This window comes from Habropoda laboriosa, unplaced genomic scaffold (assembly GCF_001263275.1).
Source record: "Habropoda laboriosa isolate 0110345459 unplaced genomic scaffold, ASM126327v1 scaffold124, whole genome shotgun sequence".
In the NCBI taxonomy this organism is placed as follows: Eukaryota; Metazoa; Arthropoda; class Insecta; order Hymenoptera; family Apidae; genus Habropoda; species Habropoda laboriosa.
In genome coordinates, this window is record NW_017100265.1 from 979993 (window position 1) to 995646 (window position 15654).

Genomic DNA, 15654 nt, shown 5'->3' on the forward strand with positions numbered 1-15654 from the left:
AATACACACTATATTTATCACAAAACTGTTCAGATAACAGATAAAGTAAGAAATCTTTTAATCGCCTAAAAAACTAATTCCTTCAATCGCCCAAAATCTGACCTTAGATAACATCGCAATATTTGTCTCCGATGGCAACGAATATAATAAAATTTTAATCGCTTAAAAATATTATTCTTTCAATCGCTTAAAATTTCACTTTAGATCAGATAAGATCATAATATTTGTCATCGACGGACCTGATTTTCGAAGGGAATGGGAATAACATTCCACGAAAATGAATTCGCATACCGGATGATGTCTGAAATGAAAGAAAACCGCTATTATTTTCTGTAAAAATATTTTCGACAGAAAGAGCTACAATTTTTTAACAGGACATACACGAAACAAAGCGTTGTTTCTCGTCGATGAAATTTAGTATCCTGTTAATCCTTCTCCTGTTTTCATATCCATTTCTGAAAGAATTCCACGTCGTACGAGAGAATATTTTTCATAAATTATTCGAGCCGCCGAAACATTCGTGTTTTACACAGCTATTTCTTCAGATGCGCCGTGTTCGGAACAGTTTCGCATTGTGAACATGGTGCTTTCTAAAATTCCACTTACAATGCTAGGAATTATCGAAATAGCTGTGCGTAAACATGCGCAGATATCGATGAAAGTATTCCGAAGTTTAGTGGAAAATATTTGAAAAAAAAATATTAGAAATTCCGGGGAATAACGTTGAAGAAAAAGAAGAAAGTCGTAAATAACGATCGAGAAATATAATACAAGTTCAGAAATTCGAATGGAAATTATCGACGGATAATCGTTCGAAAAGATTTACATTTGAAAAATTCAGATGCTACGGAATTACATTGCATATTTTACACATGTACATTCCAGGTATCGTTTTACTTTGGATTAGTCGAAACGCGCATGTACCGGCACGCTGACGAACAAACTGTTGTTCTTGAATCGTCGTGTAAATATTGAAAATTTTGTCACAAACATGCGAAGGTGATAAAGAACGATTTTTGCAAACCTGGCGGTCGTGGGGGGGGAAAGAATAAAGCCGATGGGAGGCGGCGACGTTGAAAATTTCCACTCGCAGGAAGCCCGAGGAAGGAACAACGCCACTCTCGAAACAATTGTTAATCATGCAGCAAAATTTTACGTTTCCACGCGAACATCATGTCGCGACGTCTGCAATTTGTCGAAACGAGAGGTCGGTGTACAGACAAACACATTACTCGAACAACAGAAAAAAAGAAAAACAAGGATACACTTTGATAAATGGACTTACATACCTATGTATATGTACGAGATAAATTGATCGTGAAAATGAAAGAATTACGTTGAGCGTTACACCTGAAATTTTTATCCGACAAAATGCAAAATTAACTATTAGGATTATCGAATTATGCGTAAAATATTTTATAAAGTATTATTCGATCGATAGTTTTAATTGAGAGATGTTTCATACGCTTCTTTCTTTTTCTTCTAACCGGTCTCTTCCTTCTTTTTACATTCTTCTTCTTGGTTCGATCTGTCAGTTTCTTCCTTTTCCTTCTTCTTCTTTCAGTTTGAATTTGTCAGTTTCTTCCTTCTATTTACGCTCTTCTTCTTCTTCCTGTTTCAGTTTTTACGCTTTTTCCATTTTACGTTCCTCGTCCTCTCGTTTCAATCTCTCGGCTTCTTTCTTCTTCTTCTTCCTGCTTTAATTATTCCGCTTCTTCCTTCTTTGTTCAGTCGCAATTTTTCCTGTTTCTTCCTTCTTTTCACACTTCTCCTTTTCTTGTTTCGATCCGTCAGCTTCCTTCTTCTTCTTCCTGCTGTAATTTTTCCGCTTCTTCTTCTTCTTCTTCTTCTTCTTCTTTCAGTTTCTCCCCTCTTTTGACGCCTTCGTGAAAAAGGAGTTCATAGCGAATGACCGCGTGGTACGACGATTGCCACGTGTGTGGGGTAATAACATAATCCAGCGCATTATATCGCTAATGAATAGACGCACGTCCGACTCCGAAGGACTTGACACGCGGCCCGACTTAGATAACTCTGGTAACGTAACATACACACACACACACACACGCACATTAATCTCGTGTGTGCACGGTGTAATGGCACCACGTGACACGCCGCGTCCCCGTCATTAATAAAGTCGCAGAATATATTCGCATTAGGCGCTATTATACGCTGCGCGAGCTTCGAGCATGCACACTTGGCCGTGAGCAAGAATGCCTTCTGTGAATATCGTTAACAGGACTACTGGTCCGAGGTCGATGACGGCGTGAAGAAAGAAAAAGAAAAAGAAGAAAAATTTCAGAAAAAATAATCACAAAGATGATCTTTTTTCTTCTTTTTCTTCTTCGAGTGTATCGACGAATATCCCTTTCTCTCTTTCTTTCGATCGACGTGCAATTGATCCACATGTCGATCTGCGCCGTTCTACGAGCAAAAGGACGTGTATCTGATCGATAGATTCGACGAAGATTAATATCGAAGGATGCTCGAACGCATCTCGCGATTCGAACTGTTGAGTCCAGTGGATATCTCGGCTGAAGCACACTGGATCTCTTATTGTGACACTCGACCGAGGGTAGAAGCTCGTCGAGTTTAATTGCTTCTTTCGCGTGCAACCGATGCTCGTCGCGATTGGAAGGATTTTGATCTTTTATTCAGAAATTGTTTTCAGACGTTTGGTTAATTTATTAGGAAATTCGTTTCAGACAATAGTTTCACTTATTCAGAAATTATTTTTAGATATTAGATTCACTTATTTAGAAATTATTTTTAGATATTAAATTCACTTATTTAGAAATTATTTTTAGACGTTAGGTTCATTTATTCAGAAATTGTTGTTTGCTAAAACACTGAATACTCTTTCGTTGCTGAACACTTTTTTGCTTTATTCAGTTGTCAATATTATTTAAATTACCTTGCGATAATTTATTCCAGTATCGTTTCTTCGCCTTTTATTTAACCATTAACTTCCTTCTAACTCGTGTTACGATAAAACACTCACAGGAAAAATTTTGCAATTCTCCCAAAAGAAAATTCAAGTAATTGCAAACTTATACACTTTTATATAATAAGAAAATCAAGTCACGAAGTAATAAAAGAAATTCAAGCATGAATGCCGATAAAATTGAAGTTTCTGTGAATTTTGTAAAATGTTACGACGAAATCCTGTGTAAATAAAATTACATCCATGTGTCGGAAGGTAATCTTCCTTCTGAATCCTTCCTTCCTTTCTTCTTCTTTTGCACTCGCAACTTTTCTAGAGGAAGCGTATTCCACCGAGGGAAAAAAAAAGGATCCACAATATTCCGTTTCCTGCTCGCGACAATCCGCGTCAATGTATACGCACACTGTGCAATTATGCTCTATACTAGATTGTATGGAAATAATAGCTGCCTTCTGTTATTTTTTTATTGCATCCTACAGCTAGAAAATTCTGCACGAGCCATCGTATTACGAACGATTATGATAACAGATTACGTTCGAAAATGTGGAAATATCTTTACATAATTGTACGAAACTCGTTGCATAGGACGTTGAAGGTCGCGTTCTTTTTTACTAATAAATTAACACCATTATTTCATAATTATTCACGTAACTAGCAATATCGTTTATTCCATGGAAAAAAGTTTGAAAATTGAGCCACTGAAAAAAGCCAAAATAATTAACTCCACTTTTTCAAATTCTTCCAATTTTAATATCAAAGCACATATTTGGGTGCTTCACACTTCGTAAATAAAAGCAAAAATGAAATAAATTCAATTTAACGGAGTTAGTCACTTTGATCTTCGAGTGGCTTAATTATTACCCAAAATGGTAAAACAGCGAATCGAAGTTCGATACATGAACCAACAGAGAAACTAAAAAGGGGGCATTATTACGCGTCAGTTTTCCCGGCGAGAAAATCCAACTGGACAATCCAGAAGAAAGCATCAGTCGGAACAGGCTTTCTCTCCATATTTTCTTCGTGGTTTTTTTCCTTTGAAGGAACAGGTGATATTTGAACTTAAAGAAAGCTTGTGCGTCTCTCTAGTCTAGCAGTATACCTGAGAACATTCTATGATTTATGATAAGGATGACCTTTTAATAACGAAATTTTCATTTGCACCAGAGGAAAATAACAAATATAAAATATCTGTTTTAATAAGAAAATTATTTATACACACTAAACTTATTACTTGTGTTAAAATAATTGTTGACTTTCGAAAAATTTGTAATTATATGTACTTTCCTTCGAAACTTATTAATCATTTCATTTAAACCCTGAACATTAATCTTTTAATGACATTTAATGGCATCTTTTAATGTCTCTTCTAATGACAAATTGAGAAAAGTAAAGGAAGTTTTACATTTGATTTAAAATTTCGGAGTCCAACTTAATTTCAAAAAAATATATATTCGTGTAAAAAAACCATAGGTGTCCTTGAAAAAAAAAAAACGGTATTTATACAAAGTTGATCTCTTCCATCTTACTCGCCCTTTAAAACCATAATTGTAGAAAATTAATATAGCTAATAATTATAGATAATTAACCTTGTTAAGGAATATACCTATCTAAATACCGTTTACAATAAAAGAGAAAAAGTATCTGATCCGATTTGAAGCTGCAACGAAAATCGAAAAGTAGAGAAAAATGGAAGAAAAAAAAAACGAAAATAGCGCAAACATTGAAAATCACAGAAGTTAGAAGGTTATGCCGCGTTCGATTCACGATAATACTCGACCTATAACTGACTCGTGCATTACCACGCTGATACTCACAATTATTACCTAATCGCGTCGATCGTAAAACGTACAGAGCGACATAATTGTGTGCGAAGAATTCTTGGCATTGAATCAAACCGGAGCCGGGGAGAACGGGTATATCCCACTTCGATTATCTCCATTTACTTGCACGTCTCTCGTGTGAGAAGCTCTTCGATTGTCTCCTAAAATATTTACACCACATGCAAAGGGAGATCCCCCCGTTTCGTTTATCTCTTCAATATAGCAATTGTTTACCCGTTGCATCGGTATTTCCCTATTGATCTCCGTTTCACCCTTCCTAACCTTTCTGATTTTCCCGTGTTTCCTTCGGTGCTTCCCACGACCGACGAAAAAGAAAGATACGTAGCTAACACGATTCGACAGAAAGATGTTTGCGGAGTCTGACAAATGTCTGATACGAAAATTATAATTTCTCTCTAGGATCTGTTAATACCCGTGCAAACTTCACGGAATCGCTCGATGTTTGCTGAACTTACATTTAGTTGACGCTAAGAATCAACGACTGTGGCAATAAGGAATTATCGAAAATCTTTCCGCGTACGCGTTCATCTTCGTACGTTCTCGCGTGAACTTGCAGTCAATTTTAATGGGACTGTAGTCGATGTCTACGTTAAAATTGTTGCAGTACTGATGACGATATAGCGAGGTTGTAAATTAAATCCTCGAACTGAAGGATCGATCGATGTCGCTGCATTTAGGGCTGTATGTACGCTGCACTCCGTGTTGGATTTTTACGGAATAAGAGATTTACGACTTATGGCGCCTATGGTGTTTTATTTACGAGTGGAAAATCTGCGATTGTTAATTACTATTTGGAATATTTGGGGGATTTGCTTGTGTTTGAAGCAGCTTTGAAAATTTGATCGCACTGTGCCTTTGGCGCCTATAGGCGTTTTGAATATTTTCTCGCGCTATGTCCTTGACGTCTATAGGCGTTTTGAATATTTTCTCGCACTTGGCGCCTATAGGCGTTTTGAATACTTTCTCTCACTGTGATCTTGACGCCTGTAGGCGCTTTAAAAATTCTCTCCGTGTCCTTCACACCTATAGGCGTTTTAAAAATTTTCTTTGTGTCCTTAACGCCTATAGGCGCTTTGGAAATTTTCTCGCGTTGTGTCTTCGACGCCTACAGGCGTTTTGAAAATTTTTCCGCACTCTGACTTTGACGCCTTGAAAATTTTCTTGTACAGTGCCTTTGACGCCTTGAAAATTTTCTTGCACAGTGCCTTTGACGCCTATAGGCGTTTTGAATATTTTCTCTCATTGTTTCTTAGGCGCCTACACGCGTTTTGAATATTTTCTCGCACTGTGATATTGACGCCTTGAAAATTTTCTCGCACTGCGCTGTTGGCGCTTTTCGACACACTTTTCCACCTTAATTTAAACCTCGATTCTTATTCTTTCCGTATTTCTACCTAAATTTTCAAAAGATACATTTCTAAATAAACTGCTAGCACAGCAAGATAGAGAATTACTTTCATTCTTATACATTAATACACCTAGAATAGCTCGATTAACGATATTTAACTCACACGATCACGCGACAGAATTATCGATTCCTTTACACGGATACTTCCTATGAAAACTAACGGTACAGAAGAACGATGTACCGGATACATAAGAATTACTAATCACGATGAAACGTTCAAGTATCACTGATGAATGATTCATTTGAGACAATTAAGAGGTATTTCAATATTTTCGAACACTCGACAAAGATTAATGTTGCAACGGTATGCGATTGCAGGGGGTCCAAAGCGTAACTTTCCTCAGGATAATGCGAAGCCTGGAGAGGTTATCGGGTAGCGATCAAGACTGCGATCAGGAGATGTATATCGACCTGGACGACGCTTCCGTCGACTCGCTTACCGGAAAACGAAGTCGCCATCATGTCGTTGGCGCGGAGGTAAGGACATTTCTTCTATTTTCGGTGTAATTAAGCCTGGCGTGCTGACAGAGGCACTTCTTCGAATCTGCGTTAAATCGAGTGTCGTTTAAATTCTAGTTACCTGCAATTCCACTATCTGTGAAGAATTAACGAAATAATTAGAAAAATTGCGTGCAATATTTCTTTCAATAGTGCAACATTGTTTTTTTTTCTCTCATAATATATAAGAACGAAGTTCGATTTCTTTTCTTTTTGTGAGTATACTGTCATAGTTTATTACTACCGTTTGTTAATTTCCCTGCTATTCTCGCTGAAAAGTTTATCGACGTTTATGTATCGATCTATGTATCTATTGACAACATCTGAGTATTTTGTTTTCGTGTATGCACTGCCTAAAGAATATCGAATACTCGAGATCTGATATAAAAAGAAAGCAGGGATTTCTAATGGGCAATAACAATGATCGATAACGTGTAAAGATGAAAGGTGTCAATTATTGATACTATTTAAATTAGATTAGATATGAAGCACAGAAGCAGTAAGCAATGTTAAACGATAATCGCTACATGGAGAAGTGGATGTGTAAAAAAAAAAAGAAAAAAAATATAGCTAGATAAAAGTTATCTCACATTGACATTTCGCAAATATCCTACACTTTTTCTGTGTCCATTCTTTGAAGCAATAACTTTCGCAGAAACTTACACAAATACAAAGAAAAACAAAAAAAAAAAAAGATTCACCTATGTTTAACGGTCAGTGGCAATTTGATTTGCACGAACTGTATCGGTACGACAAGATACCGCGTCTTTCTATTATCTCTCTTCAATTGATCAGTGATAATAATTATTTTAGTTTCGATTCAATTAACGTGGTCAACACACGGAAGTAAGTGCTCGAATAAGCACTTACTCTACTCTTCACGAAAAAAGGGGAAAAGAAATAATATACAAACTAAATGTCGAAACCAGAAGTCGGCTTTGAAACGAGGAATCTGACCAAGAATCTGATTAACCCGGTAAGCAATGAGGCGGTGTGTAGCAAATAAAACAGAATTCTAGATATCGTGGAAATCATAATCTTATCTATTACGCTACAAGAAACTTGCGTTTCCAGTTTATACATATTAGAATACGATATAGATTAACGTAATTGAAACGATCGGTATCGGGTATATGTACTATAATGAAAATACGTCGGTAAAGTGTTGAAGAGTGTCAACGAGATACACCTTTTTTGAAAAATCGTGGAAAAAAAGAGATCTTTAATCAACTTTTCTAATCACAACCTGTGTCTGTATGTCTATTAAAAGCAAACAGACGTCGTCGAATATTCCGGACAATATTAATATTCTTGTATAAATCAGTTTTTGTTTTTGTTTTGTATTTTAACTTTTGTCTATCAGCCCATCATATTGTACAACATACGCATTCGATAGGATGAATATCTCTTTCTACTCTTGTTACATTCTATTGTCGAAACGCTGCTTCGTTTTAATTTCGTAGAAATATTAAGGCTAGTAAAGTAATTCGAGAATTGATTAGAATTAAAATCAGAGTTAATTAGTGGTTTTTTCGAACGATTGAAAAGGTGGGTGAGGAGAGCGACAGCAGTGGGAGTGAGAGAAGCCCGAAACAAGCGAAAAGAAGAAATCGCGGAGGACCACCGACGACGAGGAGACGAAAAAGTGGAATTTCCGCGCGGGAAAGGAACCTCAGGAGGCTCGAAAGCAACGAGAGAGAAAGAATGAGAATGCATTCCCTAAATGACGCTTTCGAGGTAATTTTTCACGCGTTACAAATATAACTGTACTCCACGGCCAGGTTTTCGTGAGTTGAATTGTTAAATTCGTGAAATTGTTAATGTATTAAGTAGAAATTGACGATAAATTCGATTATTTAAAAATTGACACAAGCATTCCCTTACATCTGTCAGAAATTGCATTTTCAATGAGTATTCGACGCAATTTTTCTGAACGTAATATGCAAAGTTTAGACTTCCGAAGTTTCTTCTTTTTTCTTTTAATGTAGTATTATCTGAAGCTCGTTGCTTTGCGTTATGGAAAAGCCATCTTTTCTCGGGGGAACGTCGAGAAAACACAGAAAAGTTGGAAGATAGAGGGAGCATGAGATAGAAACATTTCACATTCTAAATTAATAATCACCGATTTCGATGAAACCTTGGTATACGGTAGTTCTCAAAAAAATATTATACACGTATTCTTTTATGTCAGAAATCGTCCACGTTGACAAATTTGCACAATAAAAAATAATCTGTAATTTCGACCAAATACAATTTTTGAAAACTAAAAATGTTACCAAATCTAACACCATTTCTCTCTCTTTGATAATTTTCGAGGGCGATTTTCGCCGAATAAAGAGAAATGCGTGTCAAATACTTTTTATAATACAAAGTTTCATCGATATGGATAATTATCACTTCGGGATGTCCCCTCGTCAGAGAAATGGCAAAGAAACGAAACTTTCTGTACGGTGCGGTCTCGTTCTCTCAGATATATCGAACGCGAAGTACTCCGTTACAAACACGATTTCTCCGAAACGATCAACTCGCGGTGTAATTGAAGTATCGTCTTTATCGGCAACAATGTTATCATTTTCAGCAACTGCGCGAAGTGATACCGCACGTAAAAATGGAAAGGAAACTCAGCAAAATAGAGACGCTTACGTTGGCCAAGAATTACATAATGGCCCTGACAAACGTCATATGTGAAATGCGCGGCGAGGAGCAACCATACACGTAAGTAAACTTTATCAAAATCGTATGTACATATATATGTATATACTTACATACACTCGTTTCGAGTTCCATACGTAGCGATAAAACAAACAGAAGCAAAAAGAAGAAAAAGTAAAACAAAGTTCGAACAATTAATAAGAATACATTAGACACGATAGCTTCTGCGACGAATTAGTGTCACATGGTTGACATTGGAACTATTGCGTAATCTTTTCTTTTTTTTTTTTACCTCAATGCTCTAAGTAATTGACGACAAACATAATCTGTCGATAAAGATATGTGTGTGTGCAGATATTCAAATTTCGTATATTAGAATGTTGCTTGAAAGCTAAATAATGAAATAGTTCGTTTTCTGGAGTATTCGTACAGCAAAACTATGATATAATTTTACGTTGAATATATTACACTTTGAAAAAGAAAACTAATTTGTGACGATTGTTTATATGTGTATTGTTTCGTGACATTACTGTTCTGATCACATTTTAAGAATTGGCTGTTTCACAGTGAAACGTTTTGATTATAGGGATATTCTAATTAGAAATTTTGAAGATTCTTGGAATAAATCGGCTTTTATAAGAGATCGACGTTTCGAATGTCGTACACGTCTACGTAGCCGAGTTAGAGTACAATGTCCGATTGGCATTAAACGTTCAAAGATGCACCGCTTTTTCCTCATTTTCACCGTTCTTTCAACGCCTCGATGCTTTCTCGTCCGTTGCACTCGCATACTTACATATTTCCAAATATCCTGCTCGTGTTTCATTTATCGTTCCATTCTATCGATGGAGCGGGAAACGTTATAAAATTTAAACAATACTGTCTCACCCTTCTTTTCTTTTCTTTTTTTTTACTAACGCTAGAAACGATTAGCTTCGAAACGTTGTCTTCGAAAATTTAATGTAGAAATACTTCAATATTGAAAATTTAATATTGAATATTTTAATTTCAAATTAAAAAATTTGAAAATTTAACGCTTCGTATTTTAATATTAAATATGAAAAATTTTAATTACATTTTAATATTACATTGTTCAATACTAAAATTACGCGTAAGATTAATTTGTCAATTGAGAGGCCTAGAATTTGTTTAAAATATTCCAACGACACTGAATAAATGCTGCGTAAAATCTTAATTAAAAAATCCGTAAATAAATAACGAAAAATTGTAATCGAATATAAACGAATTTCGCGTCAGCCGTACTACTGGAAAAAAGAGAAGCTTTAACGTTTTGTTTCCCCGATATTTAACAAAATAACTGTTACCGTAAATCACGTTACTTATTCCGAATAAACTAAAACGTTTTAAATCCTTGAGACAAGTGCTCGAATTCGATAATATCGACATGTCATTTAATCAATTCGCATGATTGTTATCAGAAGAAGTAGGTGTATTAAGATAGGGTGTACAGGTGTATTAAGGTAGGTACGTGTACTAAGATAGGGGCTGAAATAGAAATTTTACAAGGTTTAATTCAAACATGTACCTATATTAACATTCGAAAATTTTGGATTAGCTAATTTCAATGCAGTCACCTTTTTTCATGAAGCAAAATACGAAACGTGGACTGAAATAGTTATTTTAATAAAAGTAAAAGTAAGTAAAATTTTAAGTAAGCGAAAAAAGAATTAAGGTATCGAAGATGATCTTCTAAATTTACAGAACGTAAGAAAAGAAAAATTCTGATGCTATTACGTTAAACTAATAAATTCCAGAAATTCCCGATAAGTAAAACTCTGATCGATTCACTGATAACGAAAATAATATTCCACTGTTCGCTCTGTTACCAGAACATCGAGTCAACTACAAAATTGTCTTAACCCTCTATCTGTCTATATTTCATTTATTCATTGAAATAATTAATAAACTAAATAAATTATTACCAACCTATTTTTCATAATAATTACAATTTAAAAAATTTATAATTATTACACTTTTTATATTTATTCTTGCTTATCCCATCAAAGTGTGAAAGAAAAATCGACCCAAATTTTTCTTCTCGCGAACGAAGGAAAATCGGCCTGTAGAGGATAAAGAAGGAAACTGTAATGCTGAATGTATCAGATCACTTTTGCAATTTCCCATAAATCGTAAAAATTCGAATTTCACAACTGAAGTGTGAATTTTATAAACTTCTCGAGCAACGTGGACGATCCCCCCCCGTACTCTTGTCCCGACTTTCCTTCATGGCTTGTAAATATCCGCGGCCGTAACGCTATTTTCTAATTGCAAAACTAACGGCGAACACTGGTTGTTAATACCGGTGGAAGGTATGCATACCAAGTAAATTAGTTACGTGAACATTTATATTCCGATCGTACGGCGGAATCGTTGCCGCAAATCTCGTATTTCATGGCGATTGCATTCGCCGTACCCTAAATGGTGCAATCGAAATGTCTTCATTAACAAACGTATAGACGGGATTTTATGGACTTGGAATAATGCGTGTGCCCGCGCGTGTATTCGCGCCTTCCGAGCGTGCCCGAAACAGGATACTATTCGTTATTATTCATTAACATTTCGTCGGACATCGAGGCGACGCGACGTTCAAAAATGAAGACAATATTTTATCGGCGACCTTTGCTTTTTATCCACTGTCGGTATACTTCTTCTGGCTAACATTATCTTTCATTCTGCTGAAGTAAATTAACTTCGACTGATAACTGAAAACTTCGTTGCATCTCTTTGGTTGAAATTTATCGTTGGTTTTCGTGAAATTTCACGACGCCGTCGATCACCCTTTTTTTCTCTCCTTTCTTTTTTTTTTTTATTTCCATCGGAGGACGCGAATCAGAGGGCTCGAATTAATTCGATCGCCGCGAGACTGTAAAGATTTCCCGCGCCCGATCATCGACGAAATGTAACGAAAAATTGTGCGCAGGAAAAAAACACGTGAACATTGAAATTATAAGATAACGTATAAGATAATGGCATCGCGGCAGCTTAATTGCATCATAGATGTTGAAATGCAACATCGGTAAATATGAAATGATATCAAAAGTCGGTCGGGTGACACGTGCAAACTACGTTTCGTGATTTGAAGAAATGATCGATTTGAAAGAAAGAAAAATGTTCGACGATAAACGATAGAAATTGAGAAGGACGGCGATGTTTTGCACAGTATTCGTTCCAATATTTTGAATAATTACCATTCTAAGAAATGATCCATTTAACCCTAGTACGTTCTTTCGTTCGACTATACATTGGGTCAAAAATGACCCAAGGACCTCATATGTAATAATTTCTGTTACCAGCGCGTCGTATGAACCTAGACAATAAACTTTTAATATAATATCAAAGAAACATAAACTTGATAACAGCAAAAGTTAGTAAAAAAAATAAGAAGACGATAGGTAAAAAAAAACCCGAAGATCAATTTCAATATTTTCAACGTCCACTATGGCTTTACACAGCACATTCATTCCAATATTCGAAATAATTAGCAACGATAAATAGCAAAAATTGAGAAGAATTTCGATACTTTCAACGTCTATTACGGGTTTACACAACACTCGTTGGAATATTCGAAATAATTATCGAACAGAAAATTTGAAAGTTTTCGGTAGCCGCGATAAATCGCGATAACTCGATTTATCTGGTTGGAGAGGAGCCGACAGCCTGGTGTCGTTCGCGAAAACAAGCCTCATCAACGGTACATTGAGAAAGGAAACAAGAGATAGGCTTACGATACTTTTTTTTTTCATGTTTACGTTTTTTTTCTCTTTCCTTTTTTCTTCGCGCGCATGTCACAAGGCCACGACAATTAATTGCACTCTATGATTCATTGCGTATCTTAATGCGCGAGCAACGTCTACGATTCCTGTGGTACAAATTACGAGACAGGATCGCTGAGAACAATGTTCGCGAGAAAGAATAACCGTCGCAGCGTCGAAATGTTCAAATAAACCGCGTTTAGAAAGTTGCGAAAAAATGATCGATAAAAAAAACAGAACGTTCAATCTATTCGGCGAATTAACTGAATTTAAACCTGATACGCCTCGCGTTGATCATTTTTAGATACAGCGAGAGTTAGTCATGCGAGTAAATATACAAACGTACTCTGCCAGAAATGAAAAACACAATTATTTCTTGCAGCGTTGAAGGAATGAGAAAAAACTGGCCGGGATAAAAATCGGATAATTTTGTAAATCGTGTTTCCGACAATTTTTCTCGTTTCTAAACCAATTTTTTTTTTCTATTTCACTATTGGATTAATAATCATTCAAATCGATTTTCACGATTAAACGCTTTTTCCACAAGGAGTTTCTTCGACCATTTATTTTCGCAATTTATTTTCGAATCGCGAACCAAAACGTGCACACATGGATTATTCGAATTGTTTGAACTTTTCGTCCGCGCAGATAACGAAGTGTTAAAGCTGCGTTTGCCGAAAGAAACATCGATCGTTTGAATTACCCGGAGAGAGACGATCTCTCGTGAAAATTATCTTCGTACACGCCGTTAACCTCATCGGGAATACGTTTAACGTTGTCTAAATGTTCCTCTGTATCTCTAACGAGAAAATAAAGTATGCTTTAACATTCTGTTTCTGATAAATCATATGCTGCGTATACGATATTCAACGTAAAAGATTCACGAGACCGTGAACTTTATATCTCGATCGATTAAACGCAAAATGTTACAATTATGTATGTATATATGTACTACGCATACGCGACATTTAAAACGTTCGCTGCCGTCAGAAAGAAAATCGCGAGCGTGCTTTTTCGCGGTGGTAGTCGTTGACACAGTGCCGACAGTGACACAGGGCATGTCTCATTCTGTGTCGACAATGTTTCGACAGCGGCAGCGAACGTGTGTTAACCCTTTCGCGATCGAAATTTTTCTTTCAATTTTTCGTTTATTTACCGATCGTCAGGAATCGAGATCAAGTTTTCTTCGAGCACTCGTACATACGCGTCCCACGGATCACGAAAGGGTTAAACGAACCGCCATCTTTTACATTGATAAGCTATTTAAGTTAAAGAAAGAAAGAAAATAGGACAATGCCACGTATCTTGAATTATGCACTGCTTAAAATACCAAACTTGAATCGCTTGCTCGAATAATTCTTCATTTCACGCAACACCTTTGTTCATTGAGAAGTACACTCACGACGTTAAATACTTCCTGTATTAGGTGATTAAAAGCCTGATTTTTTTTTCCCTCTTGTTCCAATAATAATTACGACTAACGTAAGATTACTGCAGTTAATTCCTAAGTAATATAACAGATTATTTGCGTTGCAGAAAAAATACTCCAGTAACAGTTATCAAAGCAATATTAAGTAAGCTAAGCTTGGATACGAATGTGTACACCGATTTATTGGATTTTAATTGAACGGGACACGCTGTACGTCTTTAAAATCCTTTAACGAACGCGAAGGCTGCTGTGAGAACGGAGCGATTAAAAATAACACGGGACAATTGAATTTCAGATTCGTCGACGGCGAGTGTGGCTCCAGCAGCGGCGACAGCACAGGCCAATTAGAGTTAAGCGGCGGTGAACAACCGGAGGAAGCATCCCCGGCATCGATGCACGAAACCAACAACAATAGTCTGCTTCACGAAGATTTAGAACGCAGGATACCGTAGTTGGCCTAATTGCGTCCGAAAACCGATCGATCCTCGTTGGCGAATCCCAGTTCGATGAAGTGAACTCTTCATTCAAGAATCGTCTTCTTCTCCGTAATAATCGAAAAACAGAAGAAAAAGCCACGAATAAACCTCATGGAACGAAGTGAGAAAAGGGGAAAAAGAAGAAAAAAGCAAAAAAAAGCAAAAGAACGGCAACACTCGCGAGAGCAGAAGGAAAACGAAAACAAAAAAAAAAAAGAAGAGAGAAGACAAGACTTTATCAAAAACCTCTTAAGAGAACGAGAAAGCTAACAGAGTATCATCGAAGAGAATCGTCGTCGCCGAAACGGTCGTTAAACAGCCGTTCGAAATTTATCGAAGAAGATGCAATTCGGCTTTTACGAAATGATCCGTCCAAGGTCGACCTCTGGAGATCTTTCGAAGGCCAACGAGGTGCGAGGTTGACAGAGAAAGAAGAAAAGACTTGACTTCACTGCCAGTCAGGTTGGAGGATTCTCTGCTTCTCCTTTTTCTTTCTTTTCTCTCTGTCGCGTAGTTTGTTTCCTTTTCTTTTAATTTCTTCTTTTTTTTTTTTTCCTTTTTTTCTCTTCTTCTGATGACATCGGCCCGTTACCTTGAGACACCTCGATCTTTCGGTTACTGAGCGTTCTGCCG

At 36.5% G+C, this 15654-nt stretch overlaps 1 protein-coding gene across 4 annotated transcripts in view; it reads left to right on the forward strand.

Moving 5' to 3' along the window:
• The window catches only part of LOC108573156 (protein dimmed-like), a 23724-nt gene extending 8294 nt beyond the window's left edge, over positions 1-15430 (forward strand). For 2 of the 4 annotated variants that reach the window (XM_017935541.1, XM_017935542.1), the window contains exons 3-6: positions 6512-6670; positions 8240-8428; positions 9270-9406; positions 14841-15430. In XM_017935541.1, coding sequence (XP_017791030.1) covers positions 6542-6670; positions 8240-8428; positions 9270-9406; positions 14841-14997 — 612 coding nt within the window. In that variant the 5' untranslated portion in view covers positions 6512-6541 and the 3' untranslated portion in view covers positions 14998-15430. Of the gene's footprint in view, positions 1-6511; positions 6671-7508; positions 7668-8239; positions 8429-9269; positions 9407-14652; positions 14756-14840 lie in introns of those variants that run through there. The other 2 variants (XM_017935543.1, XM_017935544.1) reach the window with 2 other exon arrangements.
• The last annotated feature ends 224 nt before the right edge of the window (positions 15431-15654 follow it).